Source organism: Cyanistes caeruleus, chromosome 5, assembly GCF_971803275.1.
Source record: "Cyanistes caeruleus chromosome 5, bCyaCae1.hap1.1, whole genome shotgun sequence".
NCBI classification, from domain to species: Eukaryota; Metazoa; Chordata; class Aves; order Passeriformes; family Paridae; genus Cyanistes; species Cyanistes caeruleus.
In genome coordinates this window covers 79005247-79030703 of record NC_141705.1, presented here as the reverse complement: position 1 = coordinate 79030703, position 25457 = coordinate 79005247, and the positions used below count along the sequence as shown (strand labels likewise).

At 39.4% G+C, this 25457-nt stretch overlaps 1 protein-coding gene across 12 annotated transcripts in view; it reads left to right on the top strand.

Annotated features, from left to right (window-relative positions):
• The window catches only part of LOC147653292 (uncharacterized), an 80905-nt gene that overhangs the window by 507 nt on the left and 54941 nt on the right, over positions 1-25457 (top strand). For 10 of the 12 annotated variants that reach the window (XR_015286580.1, XR_015286584.1, XR_015286579.1 and 7 more), the window contains exon 2: positions 105-173. The exons of 1 other annotated variant lie outside the window; for it this stretch is intronic. Coding sequence is in view for 4 of the 11 variants with exons in the window: in XM_086888212.1 (XP_086744338.1) it covers positions 105-173 (69 nt within the window). In the remaining 7 variants the exon portion in view is untranslated. Of the gene's footprint in view, positions 1-104; positions 174-18420; positions 18491-25457 lie in introns of those variants that run through there. One more of the 12 variants, XR_015286583.1, reaches the window with a different exon arrangement.

The window sequence follows — 25457 nt, the reverse complement described above, 5'->3', positions numbered from 1 at the left end:
AATAAAAAAAAGAAAAAGGAGGTTAAGAGGCATTTGGGTTGCTGGGCTGCCTTGGCGAAGGGAATTTGCTGCCTGGTCAAACAACTTCAGTCCTGTTACTGCAGGGAGACCATGGAAGATGTTGCAAGTAGCCGTGGCCATCAACTGGAGGAAGCTCTGGCAGAGGTTAACAGGTAAGAGAGGCTGAGCAAAACAAGTAAATGTTGAAGTATGTTCGTCATATGAAGAGGGGAATTTACAGTCTGCTGGAATAGTAACAAGGTGGCCAGCTAATTAGCTGATAAAATCAATTACAGGCAAGACAATGAAAATGAATAGATTTGCTGGACACAGAAGAGCTGCAAACGAAATAATTCCCTGAATGTGATTTTTCCAAAGCATTATTTGATATTATCATTTAAAGTGTACCTGTGTTAGATACCCATATTGCCCTTGAAAGAAACAAATTGAACAGTCTTGAAATGAAGTTGCATTCGAAACAGAAATGTTTATATTGAGGATAAAAAACATGTGGTCATTACACAGTACAGTGGGCCAGCTGCTAAGAGAGTGAATTGATGGTGTGATTGCTTATTTTATTGTAATAAAACACTTGTTCTCAAAAGCTTGGCTTTCTCAAAGCTTGGGCTTTCTCTTGGTTCCAGTTTTGATCCAAGAGGAAGTATGGTTTGCCTCAGGGTTCAGGCTGCTGTGATTAAAACAAATGGTATCGTCCGGAAGTCATGTGCTGAAGTTCTGAAAGAGTCTGAATAATTTAATTTTACCAGGGGAAATTTATTCTGGATTTTATTCACTAGTGATTGTGTTATACATAAGTCTGAATGAAATATTTTCTGAGTAAAGAGTGGCATGTATCCAAGGTTGTGATAATGGAAGCGTTTTTCATCCAAAGCCTAACTTTTAGAAATTGGATTGCTGTGAATATCAGCTGTTTTGCTTAAAACATTATGTACTGTGGTGCTCTTACTTATTTATCCCAAAATGGTCTCAGTCCTCTGGGGTTTTTTTCTACACTTGGCTTCTTGTCCATTTTGTTTTTGGAGAGCTGCTCATTTCTGTGATAAATAAAAGATCTTGCAAGTGTGAGACCAGGCAAGAATAGAAGAGCTTTCGATTATTATTTAGCATTTTTCTCCTCTAGCTGTTTTCCTGTTAAAACCAGACAGAAGAAAGGAATCCAGGTGTTTCATGTTTCACAGAGATAATTTCACTGTGTCTCAGTTTGGATGGTTTGCACACACACAGCTGCATATGCTTATCAGTTACACACTTAATCGCTTCTTTACTTCCAAGAAGATTCACCTGGCAGGCACCGAGAGTGGCTGGTGACCTCTGTTAGAATTCTAAGCTTCCTGCACATGCCATTTCAGAGTTTTGGGTCACTTTTCTCTCCCTGGTGCTGGGATTAGCACCACTTTCTGCCCTCATGTGCTCCCTTCTCTCCCATAAAAAGTCTCCAAAGCCTTTGCATTTTGTCTGTGCTGTATCTAAGCTGCAGTTGCCACCTGACCGTGGCCTGGCCAGGTGTGATGGGGACATGCACACAAGTCGTTCCTCGTGTTCCTGAGCACGCTCCTTAGACAGTGCCTGTGGTTTGTGTTTAGGGAATGTCCAGCAGGAGGAGGGTTCTGCAGCTCTGCTGTGGGTGAGTGGCTGATTTGTGACTGGCTGCTTCCTGCCCAGCTCCCAGGGACTCTCACGAACCAGGATGACAAGCTAAGTTACACATTCTGGCACACCAGGAGTTGGCTGTCCTTGCTTTAATTATCTCATGATAAAACCTTCATTTTCATAAGGAATATGAAATCTCAGTTGGATTTAATTTAGGCCTCTTACAACTCTTCAGTCATTGTTCAGTTTCTCAATTACAGCTTGTTGTTATGACACAACCTTTTTGATTCTCGTTCTGTGAAGGGAAATGTTCTGTATTTAGCTTGGCTTTTCTGCAACATTTAATGATTGTTTCCCCATGGCAGTTGTCAGTGAACCACGGGCAATCCAAATCACTGGAATGCCTTCATTTTTTTTTTTTAAGGGAAGCCAGGTCACATTCCCATAGTCATTCAGCACACTAGAAGACATAATCCACTTGTAGAGTTCATTCCCATTATTTAATTATTTTTTAACCTTCAGGAGGATGTGGACAGGTCTCCTCCCTCCAGCATAGCAAAATAGCACGTGAAATGAAAATTTCAACAGTCTTTGGAGCACTGAAGTTTGCAGGATAAGTACAGGTGCCTCCTGTCAGCTGTCAAAATTTCTGTCCAAGTTGGCTAATCCTATTCTGAAAGCATAAAACATGGCATATTATTACAAATAGCAATGCTGTGCCCTTCACCAAAGGCAATGAGAGTAGTGCAACAGTGAAAGACTGTCTTGAACTTTAAGTATTCATGAAAAGAAATGGATATTAAAATGAGCCAGTATGGGCAGATAATCTCCACTATAACTTTTGATATGATGAGCAGGCTTCCCAAAGGGAATTCCTTTGGTTTTCAATGCCATGTGGAAATTTTTACAGTTAATTTTCTGAATGTGTTTTGAAATTAGAATAACTCTGGTGAGTACTTATTTCTTTTAGAAAATGAAGGAGCTTTGATGTTTCTTTACTTAAGCCAATATTAGAACTCCATTTAGCTTGAAAGTAGCTATGTCCAGGTGGTGGCTGCCTTGTACAGGGAAATAAATTCTTGTCGATATTGAGAGTTTTGAAAGCTCCTTCTGTTGAATGTTAAATAGTATATTTTCGGTTTTGGGGGAAGGTCTTCCTTAGAAGACCTGACATTTTTCTGAAGCCAAAAAAGTTAATATTTGTGACTGTTTTACCTCCGAACTACCAGGAGATGGCAGAAGGCACACGCGTTATCTGCATCCCTTCAGTTTTGCCTGGAAGCACAGCGAGCTGTGGTTTTACTGATAGGTACTTCACCAGTTTTACATCTTTTTCTAGTTTTAAAATCATTGTTCCAGAATGAAGGGAATACTTAATGCCCAGATTTCGTGTTTTCCTTTGGTTGCTGTTGCATTAAAGACAATTTCACAGAGAATGAGTATCTTCAAACATTTCATGTGAGTATAGGAGTCCTGTTTCAGAATTGGGAAGAACAGGACTTGATTGAGCTTTTTAGTGCCTTGAGAACCCCTTAGTGCTGGATGATGTCATGTTACACTGATAACAGGTATCTGAAATCCACTGAATCCTGCTCTTTACAACTTAATCCCCTTCATTACTTAATCCCCAACCTGAAGGTTGATAGTTTGAAAGGTGCATTTTAATCCAGTTCAGTTTAGCTCCTGTCATATCTGAAGTTTTACTGTTTATAAATCAGTGAAAAACTGGGGAGTTCTCAGATAGATTAAATTTACTAAGCTGGCAGTTTAGCTTTAAATTAAAAATGAGCCTTCTTAAGTACTCTGGAACAGCCAATTATCATTTATAGGTGTATCAGCAGAGACTTTTGGTGGATCATCAGAAACTGAGGAGAAAAGGATCCTGAAGATTGGTAGCACAGTAAATATGCCTTGGTAGTACCACAGGGAATTTTGACTGGATTCTGTTGTGTGGTTGCAGCATGTTAGATGAGAATTGTTGCTTTGTGACTGCTTTCTCATTGTGTCACTTCTGATGTATAACTATGATGTGCTTCTTCATTTAACTGTGTAGCAAGGAATACAGTGCAGCTTACATAATGCCTGAGAATTGTGATGACTGAAGAGGGAAATACATTGTGAAAAGCATGTTATTTGCATTAGAAATATTTGAAGAAAAAATATGAATAATTCCTTTATTTCCACTTGAAAATTAGAGTCTTTAGGCGTTTTTTTCCATGGGTAGCTCTTCAGACAAGTTAAGTTGGCAGAATGATAATCATTACTGAGAACAGGCATAAAAATACTCAAATTCGTTCTCAAAAGTATTGGACAGTTTAAGAAAACGGCAAAGAATGACTTTCTAAGTATATTTATTCCTGTGTGGTTGTAGGAATTCTTCAGTGAACGTAATTTATTTCAAGAAAAACATCCTTTTCCATATGTTTAGAGAAATTTATGCATACTTTTTCCTTTTTTTTTAGAAAAAAAAAAAAAAGAGCAAATTGTCACCAATGAGTTCTAATAGTGAGATGAGCTAAAACATTTCATGAGGCACACAGGCCACATGGGCTGGGACTGTACCCTGAGCACTTCCTCTCCACTTCATACCTGCATCTCTCAGTGCATGCTGCTTCCTTGGGAAGTCTCATCCCATAGCCTGGAGATAAATGCCTGACTCCTAAACTTTCTGTGTGCCTTAATCAGAACTGATCTGCTCTGCTGGTTCACAAACAAACATGAGCAGTCTGGAAGAACTGTTAAAAATGTCTTTATCTGGAAATCAGAGCAGTATCTGATTACTAGCACTGATGGCTTAGCACCCATTAAAGAAGCTGTCTTTGCACAGGAACAGTGTTGAAGTAGGTGTGGGAAGTATCAGGTACAAACCAAAGCTTTATACAATTCTGCATCACATGTGAAAAGTGAAGGATTTGCTGATACAATTTGAACAAATGCACTTGATTTTCTCAGTCATCCATGAACCCAGAAGGACATCTGATTCACTGCTTGCTGTTAGTCAATGCTGGCAAAATTTTTAGGAGAAAAACTAGAGAAGGGTGTAACAACATTTGCAAGTCCAATCTCAAAATTCAATTTCCAAGCAGTTACCTGTGCCTCTTGCACAGGGGGGTCTCACCCAAACCTCGTGATGTGACATTGCTAGGAGTGTAAAAATGGAAACCAGATGGCTTGGTAATGTGAGTAGCACTTTGATGCTAATTGCTCCTTACAGCCTTCCTTCAAATCAGATTTGAGTGAAAATGTGGCATTATTGCTCAAGGTAAGCTACTCCTTGGTTGTAATCTGACAGTCAGTGGAAGGTAGACCACGGGTAGATTCTTACCTTAAGGGTCAGGTCACTCTGGCTACTGAGGAAAACTCCCTTGTGTTAGCTGGGAGTCAGCACTCTCCTTTTCCATCCTCGCTTGCCTGGGACTTTGTATGAGCTTCTGCTAATCAATTTAGATGTAGACTTGAAATTTCCACAAAAGGATTTAATAGTCCTGCCAAGCTCGTCTACATTGAGTTTCTGTTTCTTCTGCCGTGGAGATGCCTTATGCACTGACATCCTTTTCTTTTCAAGAACAGTCTGGTGGTTTTTTGTGTATTTTTTTTTGGTTGGTTTGTTTGTTTTTGGTAGAATTTTGACAGTGGTGACGGAACTCACACTCACTTTAACACTCTGATATGAGAACAGTCATCCAACACAGAAAAAATTAAAATTCAGTAACATTTACATCCAAAGGAAATCCAAATCCTCATCTCCCATGCCCAGGGAAGTGTTGTCACCAAGCTTTCAGCTAGTTTGGCTGGGCAGTATTCCTCATTCCATCTGTTGAAACTGTGCCACAGAACAGAAGGGAGTTGAAAATCTTTTTGGAGACAGCAGGGAAGAGGAAGAGATTGAGCCTTAATGGTCAAACCTGGCAAAGAGTGCAGAAGCACAGTCCAGCTGTCAAAGTATTTTGTGTTTCTTTTACTTTATTTTCCATACATTTTCACTTTGCATAAGATCTTCAACACCAATAAAATTTAAACAGTGGGGTCTCTTGCTCTGAATTAAACTTGTGACAGAGAACCTTTTCTAATATTTCTATTTATTGAAATAGTCACGATAACATTTTTGTTGTAAACTGTGTTAAAAACCCACAAAACAATATTAGTGGGAAATGGTAACAAAGATGCATTGCCCTGGATGGTTGTAAGAAATGAGGGGTACTTGTCTCCTGTTCTAATTATCAAAATAATCTCCTAAAATGCTGCAGGGTGACATACCTTGTCTGCCTGTGCTTGTTTGTTGGGTAGAATGCCCTGCACCCTCTTGAGCAGCTCTTTCCCTCGATGGCTCCATTGCTGAAACTCTCCCTTCCAAAAGCTCCATCTCACTGTGCTTGGCTGGCTCTAGTTACTGCCACACACGAGGTTTGCATTACTCTGATGGTGTTTAGATTTCCTCTCCATGGCAGCCTTAACCTTGCTCTGGCCTTGGGCACGTTTTGGCCAGCCAGTCTGTGCTGACCTGCAGGTTTTTACACGTTACCCTTGGTGATTTTGCATTATATTTACCAAACAAATTGCACTGTTATTCATAAAGAGAGAAAAAGAATCCACCTAAATTCGCTGCAGATGGTAGAGGACAGGCACATGATCACTTCCAGTTTCAACTCCAGTTTTGTAAAAAATAAGAAAAAATATTTTAAAAAATGCTAATAGTAGCAAAACTGAACCTAGATTGAAACAAAAACGTGTAGCAGACATGTTACATAGATATTCTCCAACATCAAACAGGGTGCTGTAAATCCAGAGGACATGATCTAATGGTAAGTAAGTGCTGTAAACAAAAGTTTCGTGTAACACCTCAGAACATGCAGTAACAAATTCAGTTCTTCGGTTTCATGTACTTCAAGGTGGGGTTGCAGTAGTCATGGTACCAGAAATGACATGGGTTTGTAAAAGATTGTGGTGTTTGGGCAATGCTCATCAGCCCCCTGCTGTAGAGAGCTGTTCAGTATAAACTGAATTTTACAGCTGCTGAGCCCAACTAGAACTGGAAAATTACTGATTTGAGAGTAGCATGGAGAAATCACAAATGGGAAACTACTGGCTGTGTGGGATTTTGAGACCTTCAGAAGATTTTAGCAAAGAATTAAGTTACCTGAAAAAAAGGCCCCATCTCTTAAGATGATGAATTGTGAGTTGGGATGATTTAGCCAACTTTTAATATGTTAAAGGCTCAAAAAACCCAGCTGTGCCTTCTTTGCTAGATTCAGAGCAGTTGGTGTCTGAGCTGACTTGTGTTTGTGTGCACACCTTTCACCTTCACATCCAACTCTTGATGTGGCTTCAGAAGCATTTTGGAAAACTTAGTTCTGATTTGCTGGGGGCTCCTGAGCCACTTTTCAGTAACTATTCAGTATTTAGTAATAGTGACTTCAACTTACTATGGCTGGATTTGGAAAAAAGCTAGTCTGAAACAAAATACTGACCTATGTAGTGCTACCTTAGTTTTTCTTTATACAGAGTATTTCTGCTGTGTTAAATCACACTTGGTGTTTCTAGAATAGGCAGTCTCAGTCCCTACTCAAGCCTGTCTGACCTTTTTCCCTCTTTCTTTTCTCACTCTTTGAGTGGAGAAGGGAATGGTCTGGGTGTGTGACATTAGAACTGCATGTCTCCCTTATTTCCCCTTGAGATTTGTAGCATGAAATTATCCATACCTTTAACAGCTCTTAAGTGAAATTTTGTGCGATCAGTCTTTTTCTGTTGTTTTTTTGTTTGTTTGTTTGTTTTTTTGTTGTTGGTTTTTTTTGTTTAATTTGGTAAAGGTGCTGTCACTTGCTTATATGCCTGAGAATGAATTTTCTTATATTTGGCTTACTGTATTATTAACTGGAACACTAAAAATCATGCTTATGTTGGAATAAGGACTGCCCTTTAAAACAGGACTCGTTTTGGTGAAGCAAAATAATTGTTCCCAGAAAAACACATTGCTTCTCCATCAAACCTCCATTCTATTTGACACACTGGCTGTTCATTCTCTGAGAATCTAAAAATCATTTTTAGTGATTTATGGGCTGCTGTTGCTAATATTTCCATGATCCTGTTAAAAGTGAGTGCTTTTTCCTCAGTGGCCAGTTTTTGTGTTTTAAATAAGCAAAATGTCAATTAAACTAAAAGCAGGTCTAAATCATGTATATATTAAAATTGGCATTGGCTTGCTGGCTGGTTTTATAAATTATCAGAATCTTTCCATATCTGAGGAAAATGAAAAACAAGGATCATGTAAGGAAGTAGGAAATTTGTAAATTTACATGCTGTGTGGGAGTGAAATAGTCATAGGCAAGTCAAGTTTTAAATATTCCATTTGTGTTTACTGTGTTACATGCTCTCCCATTATTTTCTCCTACAAAGTTTTATATTTATATATTGATATATATATAGAGATTATATATTTTTATTTATGTATATATATATATATGTATCTACACACACACACTTGCTCTGGTGGTTTCCTTTTCCATGATGCCTTTTCCAAGAAATAGAAGGGAGAAGGTTACACATGTACTCAACATGTGCTTATTCATAACACATTTTATTTCCAGCACTTTGAAGGAGATACAGAAACAAAGAATGGTTGAGGTTTGAAGGCACCTCAGGAGGTTTTCTTGTCCAACCCCTCCTGCTCAAGCAGGATAATCTAGAGCAGATTTCCCAGGAATGGGTCCACGTGGTTTTTGAGTATCTTCAGGGATGGAGATCTCCAGATTAAGCTGTCCCAGCTCTCTTGGCCTTCCTTCATAGGAGACCGAGTGTTGCCTCATGTCCAACCTGGTGCCCAGATCCTTTTCTAGAAAGCTGCTTTCTGGCTACTTGGCCTCCAGCATGTCCTGCTGCATGGAGGCTCTTTTATTCTTCCTCAAGTGCAGGATTTTGCACATTTCCTTGTGGAAGCTGATGTCAGCCCATTTCTTCAGGTGGTCAAGCTCCCTCTGGATGGCAGCATGTCTTTCTGGCACATCAGCTGCTCCTACCTGCTTTTTATTTTCAAACTTCCTGAGGGTACACCCTGCCCCATCACCCAGACCATTAATAAAAATGTGCCAGGAAAGCTTTGGAGAAAGAATTTTACTGAGCAGGTTTTTTTTCTTTGAGGAGGAAGCCTCAAAATCCTGGCAAATCAATTTGGTAGTTTTAATTTAGTGCCTTCACTGTTCTACAACATGAATTTTTTTTCTTTGGGCTTTCTGCACCATGGGCACCTTACAGGCTTTGGCCATGAAGGCTCTGGGACTAAACAATCTCATTGTCTTGGCAGCATTAAAGCATTCACAGCCTTCTTCTACACACCACAGAAAGCCTCCAAGTCCCTTCATTTTCTCATGAAATTTGGCAGAATGGGAAAGCTCAGGGGTCTGTAGAAGACTAAAACCTGCCAGATGCATCTGCTTGAGTTTTTTTCTTTGGAGACAGGCTTAGTGACCTTTTTTCTGTCAGAGACAGCACAGTGGTTCTGCTGCATCCAGCACCTGGTGATGACAAGTTTGGTGTCTTGGTAAAGTGCATCTTTGGTTGCTTGTGTCTAAAAAAGCAAAATCCTGAACAGAACCCCTCACCTTTCTGGTGTCTCAGCAGTGGCAAGAATCATAACTGGTTTTATAATGGTGTGTGAAACTGGCTGTCAGTGGGGTTTGGGGCTTGAACATTGTCTAAGTCTCTCTTCTGTACACTTGGGTAAGTTAACACAGCCAACACAATATTGCATGTGCTTATGAAGCAGTGAAAGCCTTCAGCCCTGCTTTATCAACAAAACCCACATCAGAGTATCTTCAGGAATGGTGCTTCCCCTATGGGAATGTTCAGCTAGGCAAGCTCACTTAGTTAAACAATGAAATCAGGATACATTCACAAAAATGGGAAAAGGCTTTGGCCCGATACCTGTGGAGCCAAATGTCTGTCAGTAGCTCACCAGAAGCAACAAGAGTAGAGGATGTAACATGAGACTTCTTTTTCCAATAACTTATCCAAACTGGGTACTTTAATGAATGCATGTATTTTACACTAAATTACTCAGGTGTTCTTACACATATAATTGCAACAGCCCCACTCTAGTTGCCCACAAAATGCAGTCTGTTTTCATTGCATGCCAATAGCTGGTTTCCAAACAAAAACATGTCCCAGAACAGCCTTGGGGATCTGTACAGGATCATTGCAGCTGGTGTCCAGAGCTAACAGTACTGCATGACCCTTTGATGCATGGGAATGTGTTAGACTTGGTTCAAGGACCTCATCACTGCACATTTCTTGGTGTGCAGAGATGTGAAAATCTCCTTATAGCACTGGATTGGTGGCTGCTCCATCGTTTCTGCTCCTCCAGCTCATTGAATCTCCTGAGTGTGTGTATTTGCCTTCAAAGGGAAGCTGTGCTGTTCCCTGGCTGCTGATGTGCCTTGGGAGGGCATTGGAACAAGGGTCTTTTCCACATGTGCTCCACAAAGGAGATCTCCTTTCCCTGTGTGAATGATTTTTTGGTAAATACTAGCAAGTTCTGTAGCTCTGTTTTGTCCATATGTTCAATATATCTTTCTTACGCTGTTTAATTAATCCCCAGTGCCTTCACAACTCTTACACAAGGGCTGAGATTGCTGGAAGAAAATCGAATTCCAGCAAGTTGGGATTCTTTCACTGCTCACTCACTTTTAATGTCCATTTTGCTGTTTTGCTATGAAAAACTGAATTATAGTAGTAACCATATCAAGGAAGTCTCAATGACAATCATTCTCATTCCCATTAGCTCTAACTGGCTTCTTAAAAACTCACTATAAAAACCAGATTGTCTCTAATTAAGTTCCAAAGTACCCATTTTTACACAAAGTCTATCCCAGGGGACACTTAAGCCTTTTTTGCAGGTTTGTGTGTGTAGAAATATCGTGGGTGATTAGTGTAAAGCCACACCATTCAGTGCTGTTACACTTCGCTTAAATGCAGGTATGTTGCTGTACCTTCTGATTATTTAAAAGTCACTGTGAAAGAGGTGATACTGAAGTAGTAAGATCTGCTTTCTTGGAAGTGTTGCCAGGTAATCTGGACAGAGAAAAGGAATGAGAAATGAGACAGTTGGAAATGGATTCTAAAAAATCCACAGGACAATTAAAATGGCTTAGAAATGGATTAAGTGAGGTCTGCTAAGCTGCAAACCTCCTTCAACCTTTTCCTCTGTTTAGGACATTAATAATAACCCCTGTGTAAATTATTTGATGTCTACTGAGGATTAGGAGACACTATTCCCTCTCCACATGGACATTAGTAAGTTTTCTCCCTCTTCATGAAAACCGTAGAAATTTAACATCTTTTTGACCTCTGCTGCTTTGATAAAAATGTTTGAAAGGGGCTGGCAGAGCTTTAAAGTTCTTGTGAGAGATGGCTCAGTGATGGATATATACATGATACATGAGTGTGTAACTCCTGCTTCCCAAGAGAGCAGCTTTTCTGAATCCTGATTTTGGTCTTCAGACTATTTATTTTGTGATCACAGCCCTGAACTCTGCTAAGAGCTGTTTCTGCAGCTGATTGATAGAATCAGGGAAGATGATAATCTGGAATAAAAGGATAAGAAAGTGCAGCTGTTTGACTTAAGGAATGTTGATGGTTTCCAAGGCTTGCTGTCCATGGGTGGAATATACTGTCTGAGAAAAGCAGAATTGCCAATGCCAGGTATTCTATTTTTATCTCTTTTGGGTTTGTTTTTTTTTTTTTTTCCCACTTCCCTGAAGTGATTTCTTTCTTTAGAGGAAAAAATTAGAAAAGCCAAGCTATTTTCAAAGTAGGGGGAAAAGAGAAATGCCTTCTTTTCTTCAGCATATCCAGAGGAGAGTAAGTAAAAATATGAGTTGGAATTGCAAGATTTGTGCCAACAAAATTCTATCATGTGCTTTTACTTGTGTGCCCACACACTCTTGTCAGGAGACAAGGTCTTCTTTTAGCCACGTGTCCTTGTCTGTGGTTGCATTTAAGTGCTGCTCTGGCATACCATTGGCTCAGGACATCACTGAGGTTGGCATAAAAACTTTATTTTTACTTTTTGTGCTTTATGCAGTGATGCCCAACCAGCACACCCAGGAATAGCTGGGTTTTTTCCTCACCAAGTGATGAGAAATAATTCTCTTAAATGGATCTGAGCATGGAGGGCTGACCAGCCTGCCCATCTTAGCAGCTAACACAGGAGGGAAGTACAAACTTATGTGTGACCTGGACAATAAGTTGCTAAGGGGTAGCACCAGTCACATCAGTGCTCCCGTGCAGTTCACAAGACACAGCAAACAGTTAAGAACATCTTCCCAACCCCAAAGCATCCAAGGTATTGTTTTTCCATTAATTACCATTTCCCAGTCATGCAACAATTACCAGTGAAGTCTTCTGCACGTTCTACTCTTTTATTTGGTGTGCATGACAAAGCAGAAATGTGCAGGTGATACCTCTCAGTACTTCTTTACAAACAGATTGTTTACATATTTTTTTCAGTTTAAGTAAGCTAACATCACTTTTACTAAGTTGCACCTTAAAACCTCTCTTGAATCTGCATATGTTCACTTTTGGAGAGTTTTTTTCCCACAGAGAAAATTATAAATAAACACATGGATTTGTTTACATGGGGGATCTATGATTCTAATGCTCTTTGTATCTTTCCTGAGGAGAAAATAATTAGTTTGATTTTGTGTATTTTCTTACGCATGTTTTTCTTCTGATGTCATCATTTTGTCTTGTGGGAAGCTGTGCTTCAGGAGAAAACCATGTTAAAAATACAGTTAGAAGAAAACTGATCTTAAAGTAATCCTTTGAGTCAATTAAATAATACTGATCTCAGTAGAACATCTATTAGTGTACATATGATGTTACTGCTAATACAGCATGAATTTATTATGGCCTGGGGTAGCCCAATGAATTCCAGATGAATTCACAATAGCTGGATTCTTAAAGTGCTACCAGGTCTACTTCAGGTTTTCTGTTTCCATGTGTAATTAATGCCAGAACTCAGCACTGCTACCTGCTCCTATTTAAAAAAAACAAAACAAAACAAACCCAACAAAACAAAAGACATATTTGAAATCAAACTGAAAACTTGAAAAGCTGCGCCTGAGTCTTGGCATTAATAATTTAAAATGCTAGTTTAGATTCCCTCTGAATACACTGGCTTTACATAATTAAAAAATGTGATTAGTTTTTCTCCTTCATCCAAAATACTCCAAACTGCTTTAATATACCTAGCTAGATTATTAGATTGAAAAACAGCTCATATCATATTTAGAGATACTTAAAAATTGGCTACAAAGCTATAATTCAGGGATAGCTATGAAAATGGAATTTGTCATCTGAGATTTGTTAATCAAACATCCTAATCCCAGGGAGCAAGCTAGCAGCTTCATCTCATAAAAGTGGGAAAATCTGTTTAAATGGGTACATTTTTTAAAAATCAGACATGGAAACCCAGGCAGTTTCACCATATCATGGGTTGTGTTGGTAAATTATTTTCTTAGAAATGTCACATGATTGTTGGAACCTTCACCTACTGAAGTTCAGCATTTCTTGTGGCTCATTAAATTTTGCACTGCTCTGTCTGGGCCCATGTAGCATCACACATTTTTAATTACGTTATTCCAGCTTGGTGCTGGCTATTCCCAGAATCAGGAGATTCCTCTGGTCTCTTTTTTTCCATCAGCCCTTACCACACGGTTCACACAGCGTTTCCACAGATTATTTGAGCAGATGTCAGTGTTGTGCGCACTTCATCAGAAAGCAGCGTGCCAAGGACACGGCAAAAATCATCTCCAATAACTATTGAATGTATTGTTTCTGTGATGATGTAAATCAAATCATGGTCCCATCAGGGCTGTGTCTTTAATGTAGAGGACAGGCACTGGGGAGTGAGGGGGAAAATTGGGACATCTTTATTTTGCATTCAGTGTATGGTAGGAGGAGGATACTTGTATCATAAGTGTGAAACTGAAATTAGCCATTTTTCACTTTCAACTCTTAAGCCAGCTGAGCACTGCAGCACTAAACTCAGAGGTGTATTTACACCAGCACTGTTTCCTCAAATTTGCCTAGTCCTGACAGTGAGGAAAATTTATCAAGGTCCCCCCTTCCAGCAATTCATAGTTCAGTGGCAGCTTAGGGAGGAGAATGAGGGTGAATATAAAATGTGGGTAATTTGTCAACAGACTGAGAATGGTCCCTGCTACTGAATAAGAGCACATTTAGCACAAAGATTTAAAAATTAGTTTGCAACTCACAAGCAGAGGAAGTACAAGACGTCTTTTCCTTACACAAGCATAGTTATGAGAAGAAAGGCCACGTCAAGGTGTGAGGAACAGTGCTGGATGACAGAGATTTGGTATTGGTGTTCTTATCCCTGGGACTCCCAAATATGCATGAAGAGAGTGCCCAGCTTTTCCTTCACTCTTGGAAAGAATGGGTGAAAAGCAAGACATGAGCCAACAGTGTGCATTCACAGCCTGGAAAATCAACTCTGTCCTGGGCTGCATGAAAACAGGAGTGGGCAGGTCCAGAGTCCATCAGTCCATGCAGTTTCTAGATCCTCCTTTGAGCACTGTGCTTTCCACTTTTCACACCCAGAGAGAAAAGTAAGGCATGAAAAAAAAAAATCATGTACCATCTTTTCTAGATGAAGTCTGTTTTGTTTTGTTTTGTTTTTTTTAAATACAGGGTTTCCACCATGAGACTAAAGTTTTTTGTTTTTAACATGCTTAAAAATAATTTTTGAAGCCTTATGCAAAAGGGGCCATGAAGAAGTATTGAATGGAGATGGAAACACTGACAAAACCAAAGAATGTAGAAGGAAGCTGTAAAGGAAACAAAGGCAGAAGGGAATAAAGATGGAAAATAAAATCTAAAGAAGAGAATCCACACAATTTCCTCAAAAGAAAAAAAAACCTGAAAATAAGTTTCAGACATTCAAGGTTTTACATAGAGTGGATGACACTTAGACCTGATATTGCTGGGTGTAAGTGCAGTTGAACTAGTGAATTTATACCAAATTACAAGAGGGGGAAAATGTAAAAATGTTTCACTTTTTGGGGCAGTGTTCAGTGGTTTATGAGCCAGCCTGTTTTCAGAAAGGATCTGTATCAGAGTTTCGCTGAGACTTCAGCTCCAAAGTACCTGTTAGCATTTCAAGTTCGAGGCTAAATTTTAGAGGTGTTTGTCAATGAGGAGCTTTAGTTTCATGAAACATTTGAACAAGAAAGCTTCTGAGTACAATATCCATTGAATTTTCCAGGGACAATGAAATAGCCAGGAAAGGATAATAACAGTTGTCCTGAACAAGAGGAACTTTTGCACAAAGAGAGAAATAAATATTTGTTGTTACAGGCTACCTAACATGTTCCTTCACACCGCTGCTGAAAATATTTTAATGTGAGAGCCTTTCAGAATTAACTACTGAATATTTCACTCAAAAGGACTGTGAACTAATGATATTCTGGTTTGGGATTTTGCAGTCAAAACCACACACTCACTAAATTTTCACGCAGACCTTGGGCCACGGAGAGATACAAGATCCATCACTCGCCAAAATTGCTGTAGCAGACATGAGGAGGACAGGAGAGAGCCAAGGCCTCCGTTGTGTTGTGTGCCCTGTTCCTGTCCCGCTGGAGGAAGGAGCTGCAGGCTGTGCTGGAGCTGTGGAGCGCGGTGGGCTCCGATCTCGTGGGGCTGGGGGCTGTGGGGCCACCCCCGAGGGCATTGCAAAGCCCAGGCCTCCTCTGCCTTCAGAAACTGCCTCGCTGCTTTAATTTTATACCCGCTGTAAAATCAATTCTGAGTAATATCTAACCTATTATTGACACTTTAGCCCCTGGGGAATGGCCGGGTCTGAGTGTTATAAGCAACCACTGATTTTGGCCAGGCCCTCAGGGCCTCCTGTTGTGGCTGAGGCAAATGTTGCTAATAAACGCCTCCTTCAAAGTGACTTTTCCAGCTGAATCGCAGGGATTCCAGTCACCCATTTGATGGAACTTTAACCAGAAACGTGTTGGACAAATTAAATGTGGGTTAGCCTCTTGCTCTGGACTATATCAGGAGCCTATAAATGCAAAATGTTTGAGGCACAGATGACCATGCTCTGTAATTAACTATTGTAGCTCTCCTCGCAAATCAAAAGCAGCCTAACCTGGGGAGCTGAGTGTGTCAAGGCATGGGCACTGAAAGTGTTTGGAGAAGGAAGAGGAAAGAAGAATAGGAATGAAAAGTAAACAACATTTTGCATACACATATTTTACTGCTAACTAATTGCAAAAGCCTTGAACTTCTCGCCTTGTAATGGAAAAGTCATGAGCTTGAAGTATTTTAATGTATGGACTCAGATTTGGGTCTGTATGTCATTTATCCCATTGGGAAAAAAAGATCCTTATGCTTATCCGCTTGGAAAATAGTGATGAGCTGCAAAGGTTTTAGAAACTAGATATAATGATTTAATCTAAGTTTGGGCTGCTCCTGGAATATTTCAAATTTAGTTTAAAACAGCTAGTCCGTGGGCTGTTTGACAAGATTAAAATTGCACAGCTGATAGCAGCAAATATGACAGAGCAATATAGCTGGTGGTTGACTCTGTTTTCAGGTCTCAGCATAGAAGGAGGGATTTCTTTGAGCAGACATCAGATAGCTTTTTTTGTGTTCGTGGTTAGGAGTTTGATGTTTCAAAACAGGGGCTCTCAAGTAATCTAAAGGTTACTCTAAAGAGAAAAATAATTTGATGAATGGGTAGTGAGCCTTATATTTTAATATGGACCAAAATATCATTTTAATCCAAGTAAGATGAAATATTTGTAAACATTTATTGAAGAACTTCTGTCTTAAATTCTGTCCCAACATTAATAATAAATGTAGTGTAATTCTTTGTCCCTCTCTTAGTCAGCAATCTTCTGGCCAGCATTTGATGTTGTTGATCTTAAGCTAATCATAAGTCATTAGTTATGATTATGTTTTTTGGAAAACCTGTGGAAGTGCAGTTTCCAGTGATGCTCATGCATATGGATTAAATACATAAATCTGAAAGAAGTGAGACTTAAATGTAAGCTGTTGTGCTGTGATGCTGTTTGTGCAGGAAAAGCTGTTCATCAAAGTTAATACTTCTTTGCTTATCTGTCTTAATTTTTAAGTAAATGTAGCTGACAATAATGAGAGACTGATGGAATAGTTTGCTTTTTGCATAATGAGAATGGTTTTAATTTCATCTTGTCCTTCCCACTTTGAGTGTATGGAGAGAGGGTGAGGGGAAGGCTCAGTGGGGAGGTAAAGCTGAATTGCTTTCTCCCCTTCTCAGTCTAAAACTGCTTCTTTATCAAAACTTTTATCAAAACTTCTTTGTAGTTATGATGCTTGTAAGACCAGGATATTGGTAAAAGACTTCCATGTCTTGTCCAGAAAGTCCTGGGCAGTAAATATGTGTTTGTGGCATGGACAAGTGAATCTGGTGTGTGAGCACAGGAGCCAGGAGGGATAAGCAAATGTTCTTATTCCATTAGGGGAAAAAAAACTAAAAAAAAAAGAAAGGGTTTATAATACTGCATTTTTTTCTTTTGGGAGTATGTCTAGAAGTGATAAATGTAAAACCAAAGTGGTTTTGTCTGAGTTCTGTGGATAGGAAGGCAGGACTTCTGGTGAAAACACTGTTGCAGCTCCCTTCCATTGTGGTTCTTACACATTGTTTGTTACCATTGATAATGTTGTGAACAGAGCTGGGAGAAAAAGCAGCTGAGGAAAGACAATTACTGTGGAGAATTCCTGAATCTTTCTCAATCTTCCTGGAAAGAGGCTGGGACCTTGACATGGATTGGGCATTGGGCTGGTAGGGCTTGCAGGGCTGGGAGCAATGAAATGCTGCATTCTTCCATCTGCCCTCTTCACATCATAGGCTCGCAGCTAATTAATCACTGGTAATTTCCAGATGGCCTTCCAGATCAGCCTAGGGCAGTGCAAACTTTCAGCAAGGACGAATGACAGGGCTCTGCTATCAAAGTTTCTGGTAAAAGAAACACAATCTAGTGTTTTCTACCGTACTTAAAAGGCTGGAAAACCAGGAGCTGAAGCATTGTTCAAACGTGAATGCAAATGTTCCAACAGAGATACTTGGCATGGAACTGTTTTCTGCAATGTGCATACTTTCATAAATAAGCTCTTCTTAAGCACTTGTTACTTAAATTTCATAATAATGCTAAAAAATTTTCAATCCTAGAACTTTCTCACAAAAACTATTTCTGAACATTTCTGAATGTTGTGTTGTATTTTTTCTTAACTGTTCCATTTGATACTACATGTAGAAGGTGCAAACAAGCAGGGTTTTTCCCTTGTAAAAAACAGGTTTATATACTGTAATCACTAAACTTATCTTTAAGTTTCCTTGTGTTAGAAAGTATCTCATTTTCTATAGTCATGCAAAGAATCATAAGACACCCAATTCTGTGCCTCTCCTAGTGCAGATGGAAAAAAAGGATTCTTTACAAGAAACTGTTTAACAATTCTTGTCTAAATAGAGGTGCTAAATCCAGCTTTTATTAAACTCAGCACCGTGGAAAATTTAGGTGAGATGTAGCTGGGGATGTTTATTATGAGAATAAGGGTTTGTGAGAGTTTGCTTTTGAAAATTGGATGTGGGGGATGCAAACTCCCACAGATATGAAATTGAGCAGAATGTTTGCACAAGCTCTTGCAAAGGAAAACACCAACTCTGTACAGCTACATTGCATAGTCTGAATATTTATGTGAATTTCCTGTGTTTGTTTTTTTTTTTTTTTCCTTCTTCATGCCATGGCTGTTAGGGGCCTTCATGTGCTGCATAACACAGTTATGAGAAGACAGGAAGCTGGAGGGGTTCTGGAAAGTAGTGAGTGATAATAAGCATTTTAACTTGAGTTTTATCTGGTTGGAACCCCACAAGTCTTTTTAAAAAAGTCTTGATTTTCTGCTTTATTTTTGGAATATGTTTTCTAAAATATCTCTCCATTTTGGACTGAAATAACATCTTTCATTTGAGGAATAAAAGTTGGTTCCTTATGGTCTTGCAGCTGTCCGAGGAACTATTACAGATTATGAACTGTTTATGCATTTTGTGACAGCTGGCAAGACTGCTCCTCAAAACCAACAATAATAACCAAATGCTGTTTTTTATAAATTGATGTGTTCACATATTTTACTGCTGTGCTGGCCTGTCTCTGTTATTACTTGCTGTCCACCACAGTTGTTAGTAAGAACATAAGAATGAGTTCATGGAAATCTAATATTTCTTTTGCACGCTAAAGAATATTTTATAAGTGCACTTTCTTGGCAGATAATACTTATCTGAAATGAGTTTCTTTCTTAAACATGTAATATTAATTCAGGCTACAGCTGAAATGATGAAGACCTAAATGTTGAAATTAATTGGCAAGGAATTAATCCTGTGATCAAAATATTTTGCATTCTTGTGTAATTCTTGATAGACCCCTAGTAATTTTTACTTCCTTTCTTAAAATAACTTCTGCACTCATTTCATAAAAAAACTGAGTGTCAGAATGTGGATAAGTAAATGAAAACATACTTGTGTTAATTTTGGGATTATTCATGATTTTATCTGGAGAGGGGCCTCCCACATTAGATCTGACTGTGGGCAAGTTGATTATTTGCTCTGGGCAGCCATTTATGTGTGAAATTCCAATTTCCCTCAGGTCAAAACAGAGTCTCACATTTGCTAAGTGTCAGGTGCAAAGTTGAGTTACATAGCTTGTATCTCTTCAAATCTTTTCTGCATCTTCGGAAGTAATGAAGAGTTACCGGGCGATGTGTTAGCTGATGTCATTTTGTAACTATCAGCACAGGGGTGGTTTTTACTTTGTGTTATGCTGCTGGTGTAAATGTTGTTCTGTTCAAAACCCTCAGTGGTGTTTGAAAAAAAATCACCATCATAAAAAGGGTAGGTTTTTCATAAGTGTGCTTTTCATAAGTGTTCAGGAGTGTGCTGCCACTGCTGCTGGAATGACAGAGCTGCCCTTGGACCAAGCGTGGGTGAATGTGGAGGTAGAGTTATGAATTGTTTCCACTATGAGAAGTAAACAACAGAATTTGAATTTCTTTATCTCCCTACTTCTTGTAACTCTTGTGTCCAATGAGGTGGGAAGATTTTAGCTATAGAAGGCTATAACATACTAGACAGTGATATTTTAATCTTGCTTGTCTGGAAGAATCAAACCAAGAAAATTATGTGATGAATATGTAATTATTCAGGATGGTGAGTATGCATAATGAGAACATTAATATTACTAATTTTTTTTTGAAACCAGGGTCCTACTGTCCATATATCATTTCAGTTGCTGTGTTCCCCCACAGATGGGCCATAAAGCTGTTCAGTACTCTGTCCTAGGAATAACAAGGAAGAGATGATTTTGCTGTACTGTGCCATTCTGTTCCACTGAGTTCCAGTACTTAAATATGGTGCTTATGTGAGTCAAGTATTTGTTGGTGGCTGTGTCATAACTCAGCATGGCTGAAGCTCCATCCAGCATTCCTGATCTCTCTGGTCAGTTCCTGCTCATTCCCTTTGACCCATCCAACTGCACTTGTCTGCATGAGATCAGGTCTGGTCTGGCTGCCCTGCCTCTGTCTTATCCTGATTTGTCTTCTACTTTCCTGTTTGTTCCTTCAGCACATCATAAGCAGATCCTCTCCAGTTCCCTTCTCCTTTTCTGCAGGGTTTTGTGCCCCTGATTTCCTCCTCTTTTGCTTCTATGACTTAGCCTGGAGTAATCTCTCAACAAGGGCACTCAGTGTCTCTTTTAGTCCAGGCTGAAATCTTTGTTCTCCATCAGTGTCTGCTTTTGAATGAACCCTCAGCTTGGCTCAGCAGCTCAGTTCCTCTCCTCTGCTGCAGTTGCCCTGCGAGCTGCTCTGCTGCTTCCATGAACTGACTCCCCCAGAGATTTCCAAGGAAACATCTTGTACTTTTTTCTAACATGTCCTTCATGCTGAGAAGGTGCTCCCCATGAATTAGCAGTGGCACTGGAGAGGCTTCACCCTCTGATGTTTCTGCTCTGTCATGAGGTCTACAGAAATATTGAAAGCAAGTATGTAGATGGTGTGCTGAAATAATTCATTGTACTGCTGACTGTTTTCTTTTTTTATGGTACTGTTATGTATTTGTTCATATTTGGAGGCAGCAGCTGTATTTGTCTTATTTTTTGTGAACTGGAGTCTCAGTAATACAAATAATTATTAGTAAGAAAAAAGTTTTAAAATAGTGTTGTTGATTAAATGCAGTATTGGGTATCACAAATATTATAGAAATTACAATACTGGAATTATAGAAAATTGAGATATTTATTTTCATCCATGAAAAAATTAGTACAATCTGAATGCTTTCTGTATTCCACATGACTTTATGCTTTTATTTGTTAGCTCTCATTGGGTACTCTCTGGTTTTCCTCCACCCTTGTACTGATATTCTCTGGGGGTCACAGTGAATTGCTTTCAGGTTCTTTCCTAATGGCTTTCACTTGCCTTTCATAGTGTTTTAATACATTGGCTTGAATCTACCTCTGTTTTTTCCTTAAGCTTCTTAAAGAAATGACTGCCCTAGTATTCTTGTTAAATTTCTAAGCCAGTTGGACAATGAACTATGCCAGATCTTCCTCATTGATTTATTGAATTAAAATCTCCCCATCCTCCAGGGCATGCACTCTGATTTTTATGTATAATAACCTTATTTACATTGTTCTTTCTTATTTCTGGCCAAGCAATCCTATTATTCTCCCAAATGGAGAGTACTCTGAGTGCTGGAGCAGAGTGTATGGTTTTTAGTTGGCTGGCCTTTTGGAGATCTAGGAGTTCCTAATCACAAGGGTTTCCTGAAGGATTAACAAACAACACATCTGTCCTTTGGACTCTTTTGACTCCCACCAAGACCTGCCCTACTAAGCACATTTGGGTCTCCTCCATCTGCACAAGACTATTCCCGTTGAAGTTTCTGTATTTGTCTCATCTACGTCATTTCTGCAAAAATGGAATGTGAAAGGAAGTGAAATTTGGACTACATTTATATTAGCCTAAAAGTGCAGTTGTTACAAGTGACATTACAAAGAACGGTGTTCTTCGAGGAAGAGCAGTAAATTTCGATCCAGAAACGTGGGCTGTTCAAGTCAGGCACCGCTTTTTAAAGTGCTGTTTAAAGGAGAGGCTGAAACTCAAAGTAAATGAAGAAAACATTTTATGAGTAAATCCAGTGTGGTGGACTACTGGAAACCCTTAGCACAAGGATTATAGCTCAGCTTCTTTGTAGGCTTCAGCTGTCTTTAAATCTCCTTTGTGCCATCCTTTTTTGTGTGTCCCAGAGAAATGAGCTCCACTTTGAATATACTTGTTCCAGTAAGAGAGGCACCTGAGTAGATGCCAGCAGGCAGTTCTGGAGTGACTGAGAGGGCATCTCATGGGAAAGCTAAATCCCTGAATACCTTGTTTTCCTCAGCTAGCTGTGGACCTTTGGTCTGACCAGAGGTGATTTTCTCATGGGTTGAACACCAGTAGATACAGGAGAGCAGCATGGAATAAACAATTAATCAGGCTTCCTGTCCTAAATGTTTTGGCATTCCTTTTTATGCATCATGAGAGCACTGTGAGACAGAAATGATGGATACATCATGCATGTGGGCACTCATAGGACTGATTGTTAGCAACTGAAATGCTTTTCATATAATGTGTAATGTTAAATGTCAGAAATGGTACAAAAGTTGGGGTCTCACACAACTGCCACGGAGTGCTGTTCATCATTGCATGCCTTGCTCAGCTTTCTACATCCTTTGGTCTTCTAACTTGGCTTTGAAGAATCTTAGATAAGTCTTCTAATTCTTTTCAATCTGCTTATTTCCAGCTTTTCAGCACGTGGCAAGTGCTTCTATTTATTTCCTTTGCAAAGCAGAACCAAAATTTGTAATTTTTACGTGTTTCCAAAACTGTTTCCCCCATAGATACACTCTTAAAGTCTCTCACAGGGAATAAGAAGGCATTTTTCTTTTTTATTAGATTGCCAGCTGAAGCCATCTAGGAGAGCCAGGCATGTGGTGTCCTCCCAAACTTACTAGAGGCAAGATGTGCCTAATCTGTGTATTATCCATGATCTCTGAGTATTTGGTAGCAAAAATTCTCTAATGTGGCTAATAAGAAGTAGCAGGGAAGGCTGAGTTTTAAGTAGAGTGTAATGAAGGTGTCCTAAGTCTCTGCACTGAAAAAGACAGAAAACTCTTCTGTCAAATATAAAAAAAAAAATTGAAAGTTTGGACCACAAAAACATTCACCAACCTATTCTAGTCTTTCAGGTTTGCAGGGACCACTCACCTTTTTAGTGGTTTCAAGTTTATTGCTGATTTATTATGAGGATTAGCATAATCATGCATTGAGCCCTAAACTTTATGAATCATAGCAGAAAGCTTATTTGCAACTGAAAACAGGCATTTTCAGCTAAGAGTGAGGCTTTTTGGACTTGCTCAGCAAAGCAGCAAGGGAAATCTGGCATTTCAGCAGTTACAGCTCTGGATGCTTTTGGCTGTAGAATATGAAGAGTGCACAGTGATTAATCATATTTATACATAATATATAATATAGCAATGTCTGTGTGAAAATAAAATGTAACACAGCAATGTCTGCCTCAAAATCAGCTTTTAGGGTGAAGCCAAGGATTGTGTGGTGTACAGCACTGAGGTCACAGGTACGGTAATTGCAGTGTCACTCTTAGTGCAGAAATTCAGAAAACAGCTTATTGTTGGAGTATTAAAGTCCATGTGGCAGTATGTCTGATCAAACAAAAGGACATCATGAGTCTGTTTCATGTTTTAGGGTTTTCCTCTTACTAAATGAACTTCTCATAACCTTTCAGGAACACTAGCAGGCCTGTCCAGGCTTCATGACTTGCTCTATTTCTCCCCTTGTAAAGAAGAGGAGTAAAAAAATGTAGTCTTTGGTCTTCATATTGCAATTCTCATATTAACATCATCAATAACTTTATGGTGAGAGCTTTAAGGAGCCACTTGAGATACCGTATGCTGTTTGCTCTTTAGACAAATACTCTGCCTTTACCAGTAAAAGGATACTCTGATGGTGTTTAATTGATCTTCTTCCTTGCATTTGGTTTGGTGGTGAACCTATGTACTTTGTGCTTGAACATCTGGGGCAGCGTTTACGATGAGAAAGCCATAAATTTTCCTTTTTATTAGCTGCCCCTGGTTGCAAACCAGATTCTCATCTGAAGATCTAACCTGCCTAGGTCAGAGACATAAATATTTTGGCAAGATTTGCTATCTCGCATTACTCCCAGTTTTCAATCCCCTTCCTCACCCCTCAAAATATTTGAGCCATTCCAAACTTCCATCCACTGGGCCCCCCTGCAATTTGCTTATAGGTCTTGGACTTCCCCTTTCCAGTTTTTCCCTGTTAGTATTTACTGTGCTATCTGGAATGGAACTTCCTACATACGGTGCTGCGTTAACACAAGTCCTAAATTTGACACCAAAGAATATGTTTTGGTTAATGAACAATGCAAATTTGGCATCCCAAGTACTTCACATCCCATCAGGCAGCCTTGAAGAATGTGGCATAACACTTTATCCAAGCAATTCTCCTCCTCATTTAGGAATTATTACGGGCTTTTTATGGAAACACAAATCAATATTTATCATGTTTCAGACCAACATGGGTAAGAACTATAAATTCCTAAACCATAACAAAGGAAATCACTTGTTTAATGCCTTATACTGAGGGCTGCTTCACTGGCAGCCGACACTGCTTGCTTGCTTGCTTTCAAGACTGAGTAACTTTTCTTCAGCCAACAATTCCCTTGTTTCTCATAGCCATTCTGATATGCCATTAATCTACTCTAATAGGAGCAAACCCAAATCCCTTTACTCCTTAAGAGCTGTTGGGCCAATATGTCGTCCCATCTGGCCTTTTTCTTAGCACAGAATTCCCAAGGCATTACCATGCTAAAACTGGTTGAAGGATGAAAGATGATAATTCTTTCTAAGTACACATCAGTACTAAAATGTGCCCTCCCTCTTTCATTGTCTTACTTTATATGTCCTGATAACATTGCTTTCAAATTTGAGATGTCTCTATCATATTTTTAAAATGTGCTTTTTATCTAGTGTCAAGTAGTAGAGAATGTCCTGAAAATTTATTGGAGGCCCATAATTTACTTCATACCTGGCTGAGATTGCCAGATAGTTCAAAGTGAAATTTAAAACTATGACTAGAGAATTCCAATGTTTCCATTGGTGTTCCTTGTGAAGCCATTTAACCTGAAGTGCACATCAAAAAAGATGGCTGATGTCAGCAGTACTGCATTAGTAGCCCCATGTGCATTAATTCAGAGAAGAAGAATGTCTGAAATGCATTCTATCCCTGCAGTCCAGCCTGAGAATCGTTTCATTAGTGCAAAAGAAATCAGTTTTCTCAGCTGTAACCCTCTGAGGGTAATATGGGGAGTGTAAGGGGCATGCCGTAGCAAGAAGGCCATTTTCTTGTCATGGCCAGGTGGAACGCAGAGGTTGAAAAGGGATATGAAAACCTGGAGTCCAGGTTCTGATCTGTTGTGGCTGGAGCCATCAGCATGACTCCAGCACTTAGGGGTTTGCATTCACTGAGGAGCTGAGTTGGAGTGGTTGTGGTCACGATTGGGTTGGTGTGGGTAATTGTGCACCTCTGAACTCCACTATTACCTAGCGCCTGCAGAGAAAAGGCAGGCTCAGAGGTCTCTGTTTCTGTTGAAACTGAAGCTTGAAATGTTTCACTACCTTTGTTGTAGTGCTCAAGATTAAGAATGTTCTAACAGGTGT